At 46.7% G+C, this 15,621-nt stretch overlaps 1 protein-coding gene across 1 annotated transcript; it reads left to right on the forward strand.

The window, feature by feature from the left end:
• Positions 1-6,803: 6,803 nt before the first annotated feature.
• On the forward strand, positions 6,804-8,640 carry LOC136479281 (polygalacturonase ADPG1-like). Its single transcript, XM_066477204.1, has 3 exons — positions 6,804-7,364; positions 7,735-7,963; positions 8,064-8,640. Exons 1-3 carry the CDS (start codon positions 6,804-6,806, stop codon positions 8,603-8,605), a joined length of 1,332 nt encoding a protein of 443 aa, XP_066333301.1. The 3' UTR covers positions 8,606-8,640.
• The last annotated feature ends 6,981 nt before the right edge of the window (positions 8,641-15,621 follow it).

Raw genomic sequence — 15,621 nt, forward strand, 5'->3', positions numbered from 1 at the left:
AGAATGGTGCCCTGCAACCTTCCAGGCATGTCAGAACCCAAGCAGTGTTATGGGCACCGACTGATTTGCCCTACAGTGTTGTGGGCGCCCATAATTCCCATGCTAGGCAAACACGATAAAAACCCCCACATGTCCTCTAGGCATCAACAGTGTTGTGGGCACCGTCATTTGCCATACATGATGAATACTGGTACAACCTCCCACATGCGTCTAACACAAATAGTGTTATGGGTGCCTACCATCATCTTGTACCCGACGACGTGGGCAACAAGACTTAGTAGCATACATACTCTCACTCTCTCACTTGTAAAGGTCATCCCCTTCATCTATAAAAGGGGATGCGCTCTCTCCCAATAGGGAGATTAGTCAGACAACAACTGAAACACGCTCCAACGATCCAAACAACCAATGATTCCAACGAACAATAGACATTCGAACACTTAGCACATAACGGAGCTCCATGCACTCTCGGCCCTTCAGACCAGAGTTCGACCAGACCTCTTGCACCCCCATCTTACTCCCTTTCGTTTGTAACCCCACAGCAAACTTCGAGCACCTGGGCTCAGGAATAAAGTCACCGACTGACTCAAACTGGACGTAGGGCACGTTGCCTGAACCAGTATAAACCCTATGTCATTGAGTGTTAGGCCACATCCGATCACAATGTATGGCAAAACTACAAATATTTACGTGTTGGTCACTTTCTGCCCGGTCGACGAAAAATGTCTCTGGATTCTTACTGGAATCGAAAGGACATGGCGTGGCTCTGCATCAAGTGTGTTGAAGCGGCGCGTGCGGTCGATTGTTTGACTGTGCGTTGAACGTTAAGTGACCGTTGGCATCCGATGGCTGAAGTTTAAATAGGGACATGTGGTGGCCATCGGTGCGACCGGACGTAGGGGCGCGTTCGGTCAGTGTGTCCGATCAGACTGAGAGTGCCCAAGGGCTCTTTGAGTTTTGGGGCTCTATAAATAGAAAGGTACCAGGCTTGGGGCTCACTGTCTTGGCACTTTGACATTCCTAACATCCATGTGAGCCTAAGTAAATACCTCCCACTCATCTCCATCATTGATTCATCATCATAGTGAGATTGGGAGTGATTCCATGTGCATTTGCTTGAGTGATTGCATCTAGTGACACTTGGAGATCATTGTGGCTGCGGATTTCTTGTTTCTCTTTGTGGTTGCCGCCACCTAGATAGCTTGGAGCAGCGGAGGAGGATTGACATGAGTTGGTGATTAGTTCGTGGCCATCTCCTGATGATTGTGAGGGGTCTTGTGCCTTCCACTGGCGGAGAGCCGAAAAGGTAACTCTAGTGGATTGCTTGTGTCATTGAGTTACCTCACTTGTGGGTAGGTTATTGCGGTGTCCAATTATGTGGACGAGGTTCGTGCAACCTCTTAGCTGCCGAACCACCAAGTATTGGTCGACACAACAGGGACTAGCATGCCAGCAAGTACGTGAACTTCGAGAGAAAAATGGTTGTCTCTTGCCCTTTGGTATTCTCCCGATGATTGAATTGGTATTCATCTTGTGATTGGTTCACTCCTCTATGCGGCGGTATAACCACCCTACTCACTCATTTACATTCCCGTAAACTAGTTATAGCAAGCTCTTTAGTGTAGCTAGAATTGAGAGCTTTCTTTGTAGTTTAAGTTCATCTAGTGAAGCTCTTTAGTGTAGCAAGTGTGAGAGCTATTAGTGAGTAGTGACTTAGAAAATTGTGTGCCTAGTGATCATAGTAACTAGAATTATTGGATAGGTGGCTTGCAACCTGAAAGTGCAATCAAGCCCTAATTATGGGTTTTGATGATAATGACCACGCAATTAGAGAACTAATGAGATTTTATCGAGATGACAAGCAGAGAATCTATATTCGGGGATGTTACACGAAATGGAGGAGCCCCCAATTACAAATGTTGATGTCTTCAAACTCAAAGGAGGTTTAAATTCTTTTATATTTTGAATTTGAGTACAAGAAAAGTCATACTATAAAGGGGGACACAATGCTTAAGCCAACATGTGCTACCAAGTGATCAATCCTACACATATACCCTCAGTTTCATAGCCAAGATAGTTAGCACTTCACTCTTACCCTTGCTGTCTTGCCTAGTGCGGCAGTGCCGCATATGTAGAGAGGCACTGCCGCAGAGCGGCACTACCGCACTTGAGATGCGGCACTGCAATGAATTAAGTGACCATTGAGGGCTGAGGGGTATTTATACCTTTCCCCTTCCTCCCCAACGTATCTCTCATCTTCCAACCCGTTCAGTTTGACCAGAATATAGCAAAGTGCTCTTCTCTCCTCTCTCCATTTGTGACCTTGAGCTACCAAGCTTCTACATTGATTTCCTCATCAATTCTTGAGAAAAAAGGTCCCAAACTCGATTAGAGAGCAGATCCTTTGATTCCCCAACTCAAAAGAGCATTTGGTTCACGTTTTGGCCAACGGTTGTGTTTATTACTCCTAGAGCTTTGCTCCTAGCCCGCTAGAGCATCGCCCGTGGAGCTTGTCAACTTGTGTGGCAGCCCTGGAAGGTTTGTAACCATCTCTTGAAGCTAGTAAACTCACCCCTCATCGCAAGAGTTGAGTCTATTGACTTGAGAATGAGGAAGAGTTACAAAGCTCTAAGCCTTAGTGGCTAACCTCAACAACGTGGACTTAGGCAAGCCTTGATGGCGAGCTGAACTACGGGATAAATCATCGTATCACCTTATGCTTGATTTACATCATTTGCATTTCATATTGTTGTTGAGGTGATTTTTAGGGTTTGTGGCCGATCTACTTGTGTGTGGTGTTCCTATCACTTTTAGCTGTTGATCTGTGTTATATATACCTGCAGGAAGCTCAGTAATTTATCTGATTCAAGTTTCCATTCACAGTTTTTGAATTGTGCCACGAAGTTGTCTGCAGGTGCGGCAGTGCCACTATTCTGGCTCAGCAGTGCCGTAGAGCGACAGTGCCGCAGGTTGAATTTGATGAAAGTTTGAGTGTTTGTTTTAACAGGCCTATTCACCCCCCCTCGAGGTTAACTAGAGATCTTACACAACCCTTGTAGAGCTAGAGCAAGTTTGCAATTCGCTATTTATGATACTAATCAAATTGCTCTAGTGATCTTGTAGATTTTTAATAGGATATTCACCCCCCTCTAGCCATATTAGGACCTTTCATGGCCCCAACGACCCACGCGATGAACTGATTCTTCGACGACGGCTTCAGGAAGGTGGATGACGCAGGCTGCGCCATTGTCGTCGGCCCGAAGCGACAAGCTGGGCAAGGTTTACACCTAGGAGCTTGTTTGACCACGGTCACTGGGGGCGTCCCTTGGCCCCGGCCACCGGCCCCCGGGGCGCTAGCCACCGTAAGGTGGTGGCTCGGCCATGGCCATGGCCAGCAGTCAGCCCCGCTAGCTAGCCATGCCCGGCCAGATCCACTGGTTACGCCTCGCTAGCCGCGCCAGAGACGGCCCACACCGCCAGGAACGTAGCCACATGCAGCAAGCTGGCCATGGACCGGCCAGATCCAGCCTCCAGCCGGCCGTGCAGCTGCCGCCCGCCATTGTCGATGGACACCACGGGCAGCACCCAGTAGGCCGCAGCAGACCCCCGCGGGTGCAGGCACCCCGGTGTCGGGCAGCCGCCGCCCCTAGGCACGGGCATCCCGGCACCGTCGAGGAGATCCGGCCCGTGGAGACCCGATCCGGCAGGGCGGCCACCGACCGAAGCGGATCCGGGCATGGCAACTATAGATCAGGCCCCAGGGAGACCAGATCCGGTTGGCTGCCGCCGCGCTTCGCAAGAGAAGAAGGTGGAGGGGTGGTGGAGGAGGAGGAGCGCCGGGGAAGGAGAGGAGGTGCACACGAGCCCCTTTTTTCGGGGCCGCCGCACGCCCGAGGGCAGCGACGGCGGCCTGAGGGGAGGCACGGAGGGGGGGCTGGGGCACTGACGACGGGGTCGCCCCGAGTCGGCCGAGGGGTGGGCGCTCGGGGGAAGGGGTGTGCGTTTTTTCTCAATTGACTTGTTTTTTCCTGACACCTGTGAAAACCTGTAACTTTGTATTGGTAACTGTGTATTCGTTAATGGGTTCATTCATATAACTTTCATGTATATTCTTTTATACAAAGTAGCAACAGTTCGTATTTCTAGGAATAATTTCCCTTTCTTGTAAATCCATTTCCTGTAAGGTCACGTATAGCTTCAGATTTGTAGCCTGCAATGCGTGGGTGATGTGGCCAGTGAATGAAAATGGAAAATTGTAGAGACCCCCAACCAAATTCAAGACAATCTAAACTCTAAAATGAACCATAGCTATCATTATTCATACAAATTACAAGGTAAAGTATTTTACTTTCCTTAAATCAATTGTAGAGACTAGGGAGGGCGAAGCAGAGCATTGTACACCTCAAATTGCCTGAATACCAAGCTGATGTGCTCTCTTTATGCCGATATGCTAGCGTTTTCACTAATCCTTCGGTTTCTGACTTACAGAAAATGCTGGCATCCATACTTGATTTTTCTAGGAGGTGTTGTGAACTAAAAAACAATTTAGCGAAAAATAAGATATACCCTATCAACTGACCAGCGGAACATGTCCAGTCCCTGCTGGCGGTCTTCACAAGCAAGCCGATGCATACACGCGTTATACATCGGCGCGATCTGGTCTAGTTTGCCAAGTGCGGTAAGGGTTGGGAGTTGAGATAGGGAGCCGTTGGAGAGCAGTTTCTTTCTAATCTTGCCAAAAAAAATCTAGATTAGGAGTGACTTTTGGAAACTCTTAAAGATGCTCTTAGAACTTGGAAGCATATGACACTGATAGTCAGGGTTCGGCCTACCGGTTCAGAACAAATCCCGGAGGAGACGATACAAATAAAAATCTTGAGAATCCCCAAAAAATATTTAAAATTTGTGGAATTTTGATTAAAAACTCGAGAATCTGAACAAATCTCATTTGACTGAAAAAATGAGATTAACTGGTATATATATTTACCTGAGGTCACCAATATATAGGATAGAAAATCGCGAAATTTTGGCCTGAAATTCCGAACACACAGCTAGCAGTTTATTATGCACCTCGGAGACAGACATGAAAATGTATCAACAGATAACTCACTAGTTGGAGCAATAAAATAAGCAAATTAATTAGTGCCATCCATAATGGAGACTTGGAGTTGGAGAGTGACCTCACCCTCCGCGCGCCCCAAATTAAACAGAGACCTGCTTGTCCTGATGTTACGTGTACTTGGGCCTTCATTTCGTTTGGCGGCGTTAATCGATTCTCTTCCAGCACACGAAAAGTGAAAAGTAGCGTACTCTCCATGCATGCAATGCAACGACCGGTCTACCTCCAGCCTATCGATCCAGCTAGGGCGCGCGGCAACCGGCCGGCAAGGCTTGGGCCGGCAAGTCACCCGATGGAGTTTGGCAGCACACGACCTCGATCTGAACCATGCAATGCACTATGCATCACGTACGTACCCGTCTCCACTTCTCTCGATCATAGTCGATTGCTCAATTAAAACGCGCGCAACAAAGATCAGCAAACGTGAAAATTAAGGTAGGCACTACAGGCAGGGGCTCATCAAGACATCAAGCTAGCAGGGGCAACGGATTTTACTTTTGTTGCGATCCGTGTAAAACGTTATAAGAAATCTAAGCAGTTGAGCTACCTATATACTTATTTTGAGGGATTTTTCATGGTGGCAGAAGTGGCAATTTAGATTAAAATTTAATGGGTCACTAGCTTAGATTATCTATGATAATGGAAGGATCAGCAATTTACCATAATAGCACAGGTGGGTAAATTCAAAAAGGTTATGTCAATATTGGTTAGAGACGTACTACTGAATTGTGATGACTATATATTTCTGGGTTTTTATAAGAATTTCAAGAATTTATTTTTTCTACCGCGCCTTGTAACGAGGATTAATGTGGAGGCTTCGTTAGGACCTTCAATTTGTAATAGCTAGTGAGATATTATATAATTGGTGCTGCAATACATAGTTTGAAACATTGTAAACAGATGCATGATCGATTGCTTGCGTCGATTGTGCTGACTCTTGCACTACTGAACCGGCTGGCTTATGAAGTGCTTATAGTAGCAGATTGCATCATCATCGACACGTTGAATGCTATAATATTAGTATATGTTGCTTCCGGACGTTATAAGCCCCTGTTGCTTCCGGACATCGTCATACCGGGAAATTATATAAAGCATGGTTCAGTTCCTCACATACGCCTAACCGAATTATGAACTGTCACTGCCGTGGGGGGCCCTCATGCTCCAACTTTCATGGAGTGCACTGCAAAGAATCTGATGGACATGCTGACTTGTCCTGAGAACAAACGTACACAAACACTCGTGCACGTGCACTATCGGACGTACTCGCATCAACGGCAGCGGGCAAGCAAACAAACGTTAGAATTTTCGTCGTGAGAAATACCTGCAGGTGGACATGATTCAGGCACATTTATCTCCCTTTGCCATGCCTGAAGAATCTCAGGAATCCATGGGGCCTGCATGGGGGTATGCATGGCAAAGCATGCATGCACACTCCACTGCACATATCTGCTGCCAACCTAACTCTTCTTCACAAGCAACGCATCCCGCCTCATCGCGCGCGCCTATATATACGGTCGTTGGCATGCTGCTTACTCACCAAGTCACCATCCAATCCAACACCATCACCAAGCAGAGCAAGCCTAGCAACAAGTTCCCTGTGATCTTTGTATTTTTTCGGTGATCTTTGTTCACTTGAGAGTTCAAAGTCGAGGCCGCAAGACAGCGCGCGTGCGTAGCTCTGACAATGGCATCCAGCAGGAAGCTGGTGAAGCTTGTGTTCATGGTGCCTCTCCTCGCGATGCTCTTCATGTCCGGCACTCTTGAGGCTGCAGGAGCGAACAATGACGACACGGCTGACGGCACGAACCACTTGCACAGCCCTCGCGCCAATGGATCCGCCGCCGCTCCCAGGGGCAGGTCGCTGGCGTCGCCGTCGTCGCAGAGCGTGTTCAGCGTCGACCGCTACGGCGCCCGTGGCGATGGGAGCCACGACGACACGCAGGCGCTGGCCAGGGCGTGGAAGGCGGCGTGCGCCTCGCCGCGACCGGCCGTCGTGCTCGTCCCAGACAGCAGGCACTACCTGCTCAAACTTGTCACTCTCCAGGGCCCGTGCAAGTCCAGCGTTACTCTCACGGTCAAGGGAACGCTGGTGGCGTCGCCGAACAGGGCGGACTGGAGCGACAAGGACAGGAGGCACTGGATCGTGTTCCGAAGCGTCAACAAGCTTACCGTCAATGGCGGTGGCGCCATCGATGGCAATGGCGAGAAGTGGTGGCCACACTCGTGCAAGATCAACAAGGCTCTGGTAAGTGTGGTGCCGACCCTTTGGTTTAGGGCCTATTTGGTTCCAAATAAGTCAACTACTTATAAGTTAAAAAGTAAAATAAGTGACTTATTTTGTCAAACACCACCAACTTATAAGTCACCCCTGCTTATAAGTTTTAAGTTGGTCCACCCCTGCTTAAAACTTATAAGTTATCCTTTTCCACGTGGGGCCCACACCTTTAATGAGCTTATAAGTCATCTACAACCAAACAGGCATAACTTATAAGTCACTGATTTTCAGTCACCTGACTTATGGAAACCAAACAGACCCTTATTTATCTGAATATTTGTAAGCTTGTGCTTTACTAGGAAGTGTCTAACCTAGCAGAATTGGCTTCTCTTTTCTTCAGCCTTGCAAGGAAGCTCCAACGGCTTTGTCATTCCACTACTGCACCAATCTGAGAGTGGAGGATCTGAAAATTGTGAACAGCCAACAGATCCACATGTCAGTCGAGGATTGCACCAATGTGCTACTGGCGCGGTTGTCCATCACAGCGCCTGGCACGAGCCCTAACACCGACGGCATCCACATCACTCGGAGCAAGGATGTACGCGTCACAAACTGCAAGATCAAGACAGGTAAGTAGCTTGATGCGAATACTTATTCGTATCGTATACAACATATGCCACTATTGCATCTTCAAGCTTTCGGTGAACTCATCACCGCTGAATTTCGCAGGGGATGATTGCATGTCAATCGAGAACGGGACTCATAATCTTCATGTCTCCAAAGTTGTTTGTGGTCCTGGACATGGGATCAGTATAGGAAGCTTAGGAGATGACAACTCAAGAGCTGAAGTCTCTGGCATTACCATAGATTCCGTGCAACTATATGACACGACTAACGGAGCACGCATCAAAACATACCAGGGAGGAAGTGGATACGCCAAGGATATCACGTTCCAAAACATGGTCATGTATGATGTTAAGAACCCAATAATCATCGACCAGAACTACTGCGACAAGGCCAAGCCATGCGAAGCGCAAGGGTCGGCTGTCGAGGTCAGCAATGTCGTCTTCAAGAACATCAGAGGGACAACCACCACCAAGGATGCCATCAAGATGAACTGCAGCAAGAATGTCCCATGCCAAGACATTACCTTGCAAAACATCAACCTAAAAATGCAGCACGGCAAGGGCAATACACAAAGCACATGCCAGAATGCAAAATGGAGAAAATCCGGGACAGTTCTCCCACAGCCCTGCACTGACAAAAGCTAGGATGGGTTGGATTTGAGCAATTTGTAGCATGTAAATACGAGGGTATACACAAACTAGTCAAAAAATGGTGTGTAATTGTATTTGTTAATTGGTTTGTGCAACATTCTTCTAAATTCTTTTAAGCAAAGCTATAATTGATGCTTCATGGTAAACGCATTTGATATTGGGAGAATGAGATTTGAATGTACACACTAAATCAACCTGGTGGCCATACATAATTCGCTGATACTCTCATAAACTTTCGGACAAGCTAGGCAGTCTATATATATTATATTAACTTATGGATAAACACTAGCGGAGGTACATATTACACCATATGTAATTAACTTCTCCCGACCAAGTTCCTAGCATACTATAGAAAGAGACAATGGGTGCTAGTTCCACTCTTTAATATATTCAGCTCATTCTAGCAGTTGATGCCACATTTTCCGATATCAGGACCAGTGACCCTGGTGGTGAATGGATCGGATACATGTCAACTATTGGGAAGATCACTTGTAGTCTTGGTCATCAAAGAAGCAAAATAGTGTAGCACTTTCAACCGTCGAAGCGGAGTACATTTCGGCTGGTAGTTGGTGTGCTCAATTACTTTGGATGAAGGCTACTTTGAGTGACTTTGGAATCAAATTCAAACAAGTGCTAATTGCTATGTGACAATGAGAGTGCTATCAAGCTCACCAACAATCCAGTTCAACATGCAAGAACAAAGCACATTGATGTCTACCACCTATTTCATTAGAGATCACCAACAAAAAGGGAACATTTGCATTGAGAGTGTGGGACACCGATGATCAACTTGTCGATATCTTCACCAAGCCACTTGATTAGAAGAGGTTTTGCAAGCTAAGAATGAATTGAACATACTTGACTTCTCAAATATGTGTTGATGCACCTCCACTATATGACATGCCTCTCCTTCGAGTAAAGCAAGGTAAAATTGATTGTCATGTCGTTCATCCTTTGCTAAGGACTTGTTTAGTGCATCTAGTCATTCATATCATATCTTAGGCTCATTCATGGAAATCAAATGAATTTAATGCTTGTATGGTACCACTATTGTTTGTATGCTTGAAAATGATCTAGTGGTAGCATATGACATGTTTGTGGGCTTGTGAACCTAGTGTTTAATCTAGAGAATGAGCTATAAGTATTTAACTCAACATGGTGCATGATAACCCTTATTTGAAGGACTGAAGAAGCTTGCCCTTGGATCAAACCGAGTTAAATATCTTTTGCAAGTAATCTAGATTGAACCAAATTGGAAAAATGATCCTCACTTCACATGGTTTCACCCCAACCTATCTAAAATTTGAGCTCACCTTTTGTGTTAATTGTTAATAAAGGGGAGAGAGAATTCACAAAGATAGTAAGATAGGGGGAGCAAACAAATGAAATATGACATTATAAGGGGATCAATTAAAATTTGAAGCACACAAGTAGGGGGAGCAAGCTCATAAACTTGTATGTACATTACATATGTTTGCTTGTATGGCACAAGTTTTTAAATTCCCTTTCCATGCTTGTGTGATGTATGCTAGATTGTAGAAAATGATTGATGAAATGAAAACTAGCATGCATAGGAAGAGTAACTAGACTTGTGCTCACCATGTAAAAACTAGACCCTTTCATATAATGTTGATCTCACTGGGGTTTTCTAGTTTTTTGTGAATGTCTAGTTACTAACTGGTGCTAAGGATGGTGTATATTGGCAACTCTGATTGGTATCACGCTTTAAAGGTCCATTCTTTACACCTTAGCATCATTTGGTAGCTATTACTCTCCCAAATTTCCAATCCATGCATATGTGCAAGCTTTTCAAATCCAAACTCTTAGCACAGATGTAGGGGAAGCTAATACTACCAATTTAGGTTGATAAAACTTGTCCATAATCTTTACACATGGTAATATGCTTGGGCAAGCAACATGAATCCAAGAAAATTTCATTGAATATCTTTGTAAATAGGTTGTCATCAATTACCAAAAAGGGGAAGATTGAAAGCCCTAGTTTGGTTTTGTATAATTGATGAGAACCTAGCACTAACCTTTGTCATGAGTGGTGATATGAGCTAGGTTGGTGCAATCCAAGTGAGTGAGCAAGGTGAGGTCCATGGAGATGAAGATGGACAAGTGTTGATGATGATCAAGCTCTAACTTAGGAAAAGAAGAAAGAGAAAAAACAAAAACTGAGAAGATCAAGACAAAGGTATAAGATAGGTTTTTGTTTTGCACTCAAGACACCATAAAGGGTGTAAGTGACTTAGGATCGATAGCCATACTATAAAGACGGGGAAATATTTGGCTAAATGGTTTATCGAGTGCCACTAGGTGCCATGATTCTTGTATATGCATTTAGGAACCTAGTGTGCTAACCTTGACCCTTGTAAAATGCTTTGAAAAATGCTAACACTCGTGCACACTAGTTCTACACTTTGTGGTTAACAAGTTGGAAGCAAGGGTGAAGCGGTTGCGGACTTAGAAAAAGAAAAGGAGGAGACAGTCCACGACTGGCCGCTGGCCGCGAGGGTGACCGGACTCACCCCGGGCGTGTCTGGTCAATTATAGCGAAGAAGCGCTGTCTGGCCGAGGGCGAGCTGAAGGACTGGACGCTGGCTCTAGGCCCTGAACCGGCGTGTTCGATCACTTCTTCAGGCGAGCGGACGCAGAGGTTAGCATGCGACCGGACGCGCAGGGGCTGCGTTAGGTCATGGCTGACGTACACTGACGTCGATAGATTTTTCACAAGCAAAGATGCGGGGAGCTGACCGGACTCCCAGGCATGTCTGGTCACTCATGACCTGACGCGTCCGGTCAACGAAAAAATGTCTCTGGACTCTTACTAAATCGAACGGACACAACGTGGCTCTACGTCAGGTGCGTTGAAGCGGCGCTGTCCGGTCGATTGTTTGACTACCATGTTGAACATTAAGTGATCGTTGGCATCCGATGGCTGAAGTTTAAATGGAGACACGTGGCAGCCATCAGTGTGACCGAACGCTGGCCGATCGGACGCAAGGGCGCGTTCGGTCAGTGCGTCGGTCAGCCTGAGAGTGCCCAACGGATCTTTGAGTCTTGGGGCTCTATAAATAGAAAGGTACCAGCTTGGGGCTCACTCTCTTGGCACTTTGACATTTCTAACATCCTTGTGAGCCTAAGCAAACACCTTCCACTCATCTCCATCATCGATTCATCATAATAGTGAGATTGGGAGTGATTTCAAGTGCATTTACTTGAGTGATTGCATCTAGTGGCACTTGGAGATTATTGTGGCTAGTGGATTTCTTGTTTCTCTTGGTAGTTGCCGCTACCTAGATGGCTTGGAGCAGCATAGGGGGATTGGCACAAGTTGGTGATTGTTCATGACCATCTCTCGATGATTGTGAGGGGTCTTGTGCCTTCCTACGGCGGAGAGTCAAAAGGTAACTCTAGTGGATTGCTCAGTGTCATTGAGTTACCTCACTTATGGGTAGGTTCTTGCTGGTGTCTAATTGTGTGGATGAGGTTCGTGCAACCTCTTAGCTACCGAACCACCAAGTGTTATTCGACACAACGGGAACTAGCGTGCCGGCAAGTACGTGAACCTCAGGAGAAAAATTGGTTGTCTCTTGCCCTTTGGTATTCTCCTGATGATTGAATTGGTATTCATCTTATGATTGATTCACTCCTCTACGCGGCGGTATAACCACCCTACTCACTCATTTATATTCCCGTAAACTAGTTGTAGCAAGCTCTTTAGTGTAGCTAGAATTGAGAGCTTGCTTTGTAGTTTAAGTTCATCTAGTGGATTTCTTTAGTGTAGCAAGTGTGAGAGCTCTTAGTGAGTAGTGACTTAGTAAATTGTGTGCCTAGTGATCATAGTAACTAGAATTGTTGGATAGGTGGCTTGCAACCTGAAAGTGCAATCAAGCCCTAATTATGGGTTTTGGTGATAATGACCACGCAATTAGAGGACTAATAAGATTTATCGAGATGACAAGCAGAGAATCTATATTCGAGGATGTTACATGAAACAGAGGAGCCCCCAATTACAAATGTTGATGGCTTCAAACTCAAAGGAGGTTTAAATTCTTTTATATTTTGAATTTGAGTACCAGAAAAGTCGTACTATAAAGGGGGACACAATGCTTAAGCCAGCATATGCTACCAAGTGCCCAATCCTACACATATACCCTCTGTTTCATGGCCAAGATAGCCAACACTTCACTCTTACCCTTGCTTGTCTTGCCTAGTGCGGCAGTGCCGTATATGAAGAGAGGCACTACCGCAGAGCGGCACTGCCACGACTTAAGTGACCGTTGGGGGCTGGAGGTATTTATACCTTTCCCCTTCCTCTCTAACATCTCTCTCTTCTTCCAACCTGTTCAGTTCGACCAGAACACAGTAGAGTGCTCTTCTCTCTCTCCTCCATTGGTGACCTTGAGCTCCCAAGCTTCTACATTGATTTCCCTATCAATCCTTGAGAAAAAAAGGTCTCAAACTTGATTAGAGAGCAGATCCTTTGATTCCCCAACTCAAAAGAGCACTTGGTTCATGTTTTGGCCGGCGGGTATGTTTATTACTCTTGGAGCTTTGCTCCTCACCAGATAGAGCGTCGCTCGTGGAGCTTGCCAACTTATGTGGCAGCCCCGGAAGGTTTGTAACCATCTCTTGAAGCTAGTAAACTCACCCCTCATCTCAAGAGTTGAGTCTCTTGACTTGAAAACGAGGAAGAGTTGCAAAGTCCTAAGCCTTAGTGGCTAACCTCAACAATGTGGACTTAGGCAAGCCTTAGTGTCGAGCTGAACCATGGGATAAATCATCGTGTCACCTTATGCTTGATTTACATCATTTGCATTTCATATTATTGTTGAGGTGATTTCTAGGGTTTGTGGCCAATCTACTTGTGTGTGGTGTTACTATCACTTCTAACTGTTGATCTGTGTTACATATACCTGCAGGAAGCTCAGTAATTTATCCGATTCAAGTTTTCATTCACATTTTTTGAATTGTTCCACGAAGTTGTCTGCAGGTGCGGCAGTACCACTGTTCTTGCTCGGCAGCACCGTGGGCACAGAGCGGTAGTGCCGCAGGTTGAATTTGATGAAAGTTTGAGTATTTGTTTTAACAGACCTATTCACCCCCACCCCCTCTAGGCTAATCAGAGATCCTACATAACCCTTATAGAGCTAGAGCAAGTTTGCAATTCGTTATTTGTCATACTAATCAAATTGCTTTAGTGATCTTGTAGATTTTTAATAGGATATTCACCCCCTCTAGCTATATTAGGACCTTTCACAGCCCCAACGACCCGCGCGACGAAATGATCCTTCGACGACGCCTTCAGAAAGGTGGATGATGCAGGTTGCGCCGCCGCCGCCGCCCTGAAGCGAGAAGATGGACATGATTTACACCCATGAGCTTGTTCGACCACGGTCGTTGGGGGCGTCCCTTGGCCCCGTCCCCGGCGCGTTGGCCACCGTAAGGTGGTGGCTCGGCCATGGCCATGGCCAACATCCAGCCCCGCTAGCCAGCCAGACGCATGCCCGGCCAGATCCACTGGTTACGCCTCGCTAGCCGCGCCAGAGACGGCCCACACCGCCAGGAACGTAGCCACATGTAGCAAGCTGGCCATGGACCGGCCAGATCCGGCCTCCGGCCGGCCGTGCAGCTGCCGCCCGCCATTGTCGATGGACACCACGGGCAGCACCCAGTAGGCTGCAGCAGACCCCCGCGGGTGCAGGCACCCCGGTGTCGGGCAGCCCCTAGGCATGGGCATCCCGGCACCGTCGAGGAGATCCGGCCCGTGGAGACCCGATCCGGCAGGGCGGCCACCGACCGAAGCGGATCCGGGCATGGCAACTACAGATAAGGCCCCAGGGAGACCGGATCCGGTTGGCTGCCGCCGCGCTTCGCAAGAGAAGAAGGTGGAGGGGTGGTGGAGGAGGAGGAGCGCCGGGGAAGGAGAGGAGGTGCACACGAGCCCCTTTTTCAGGGCCGCCGCCGCCGCACGCCCGAGGGCAGCGACGGCGGCCTGAGGGGAGGCACGGAGGGGGGGCTGGGGCACTGACGACGGGGTCGCCCCCAAGTCGGCCGAGGGGTGGGCGCTCGGGGGAAGGGGTGTGCGTTTTTTCTCAATTGACTTGTTTTTTCTGACACCTGTTAAAACCTGTAACTTTGTATTGGTAACTGTGTATTCGTTAATTGGTTCATTCATATAACTTTCATGTATATGCTTTTATACAAAGTAGCAACAGTTCGTATTTCTAGGAATAATTTCCCTTTCTTGTAAATCCATTTCCTGTAAGGTCACGTATAGCTTCAGATTTGTAGCCTGCAATGCGTGGGTGATGTGGCCAGTGAATGAAAATGGAAAATTGTAGAGACCCCCAACCAAATTCAAGACAATCTAAACTCTAAAATGAACCATAGCTATCATTATTCATACAAATTACAAGGTAAAGTATTTTACTTTCCTTAAATCAATTGTAGAGACTAGGGAGGGCGAAGCAGAGCATTGTACACCTCAAATTGCCTGAATACCAAGCTGATGTGCTCTCTTTATGCCGATATGCTAGCGTTTTCGCTAATCCTTCGGTTTCTGACTTACAGACAATGCTGGCATCCATACTTGATTTTTCTAGGAGGTGTTGTGAACTAAAAAACAATTTAGCGAAAAATAAGATATACCCTATCAACTGACCAGCGGAACATGTCCAGTCCCTGCTGGCGGTCTTCACAAGCAAGCCGATGCATACACGCGTTATACATCGGCGCGATCTGGTCTAGTTTGCCAAGTGCGGTAAGGGTTGGGAGTTGAGATAGGGAGCCGTTGGAGAGCAGTTTCTTTCTAATCTTGCCAAAAAAAAATCTAGATTAGGAGTGACTTTTGGAAACTCTTAAAGATGCTCTTAGAACTTGGAAGCATATGACACTGATAGTCAGGGTTCGGCCTACCGGTTCAGAACAAATCCCGGAGGAGACGATACAAATAAAAATCTTGAGAATCCCCCAAAAATATTTAAAATTTGTGGAATTTTGAT

The sequence above is a fragment of the Miscanthus floridulus genome, chromosome 1 (genome assembly GCF_019320115.1).
Source record: "Miscanthus floridulus cultivar M001 chromosome 1, ASM1932011v1, whole genome shotgun sequence".
NCBI lineage: Eukaryota > Viridiplantae > Streptophyta > Magnoliopsida > Poales > Poaceae > Miscanthus > Miscanthus floridulus.

What these genes read in the sequence shown, in the direction of transcription:
- LOC136479281 (XM_066477204.1), top strand. Translation starts at nt 6,804, where the DNA reads ATGGCATCCAGCAGGAAGCTGGTGAAGCTTGTGTTCATGGTGCCTCTC. An exon ending in GCAAGATCAACAAGGCTCTG is followed by an intron (nt 7,365 to 7,734) that starts GTAAGTGTGGTG and finishes TCTTTTCTTCAG; the next exon opens with CCTTGCAAGGAAGCTCCAAC. An exon ending in AAACTGCAAGATCAAGACAG is followed by an intron (nt 7,964 to 8,063) that starts GTAAGTAGCTTG and finishes TGAATTTCGCAG; the next exon opens with GGGATGATTGCATGTCAATC.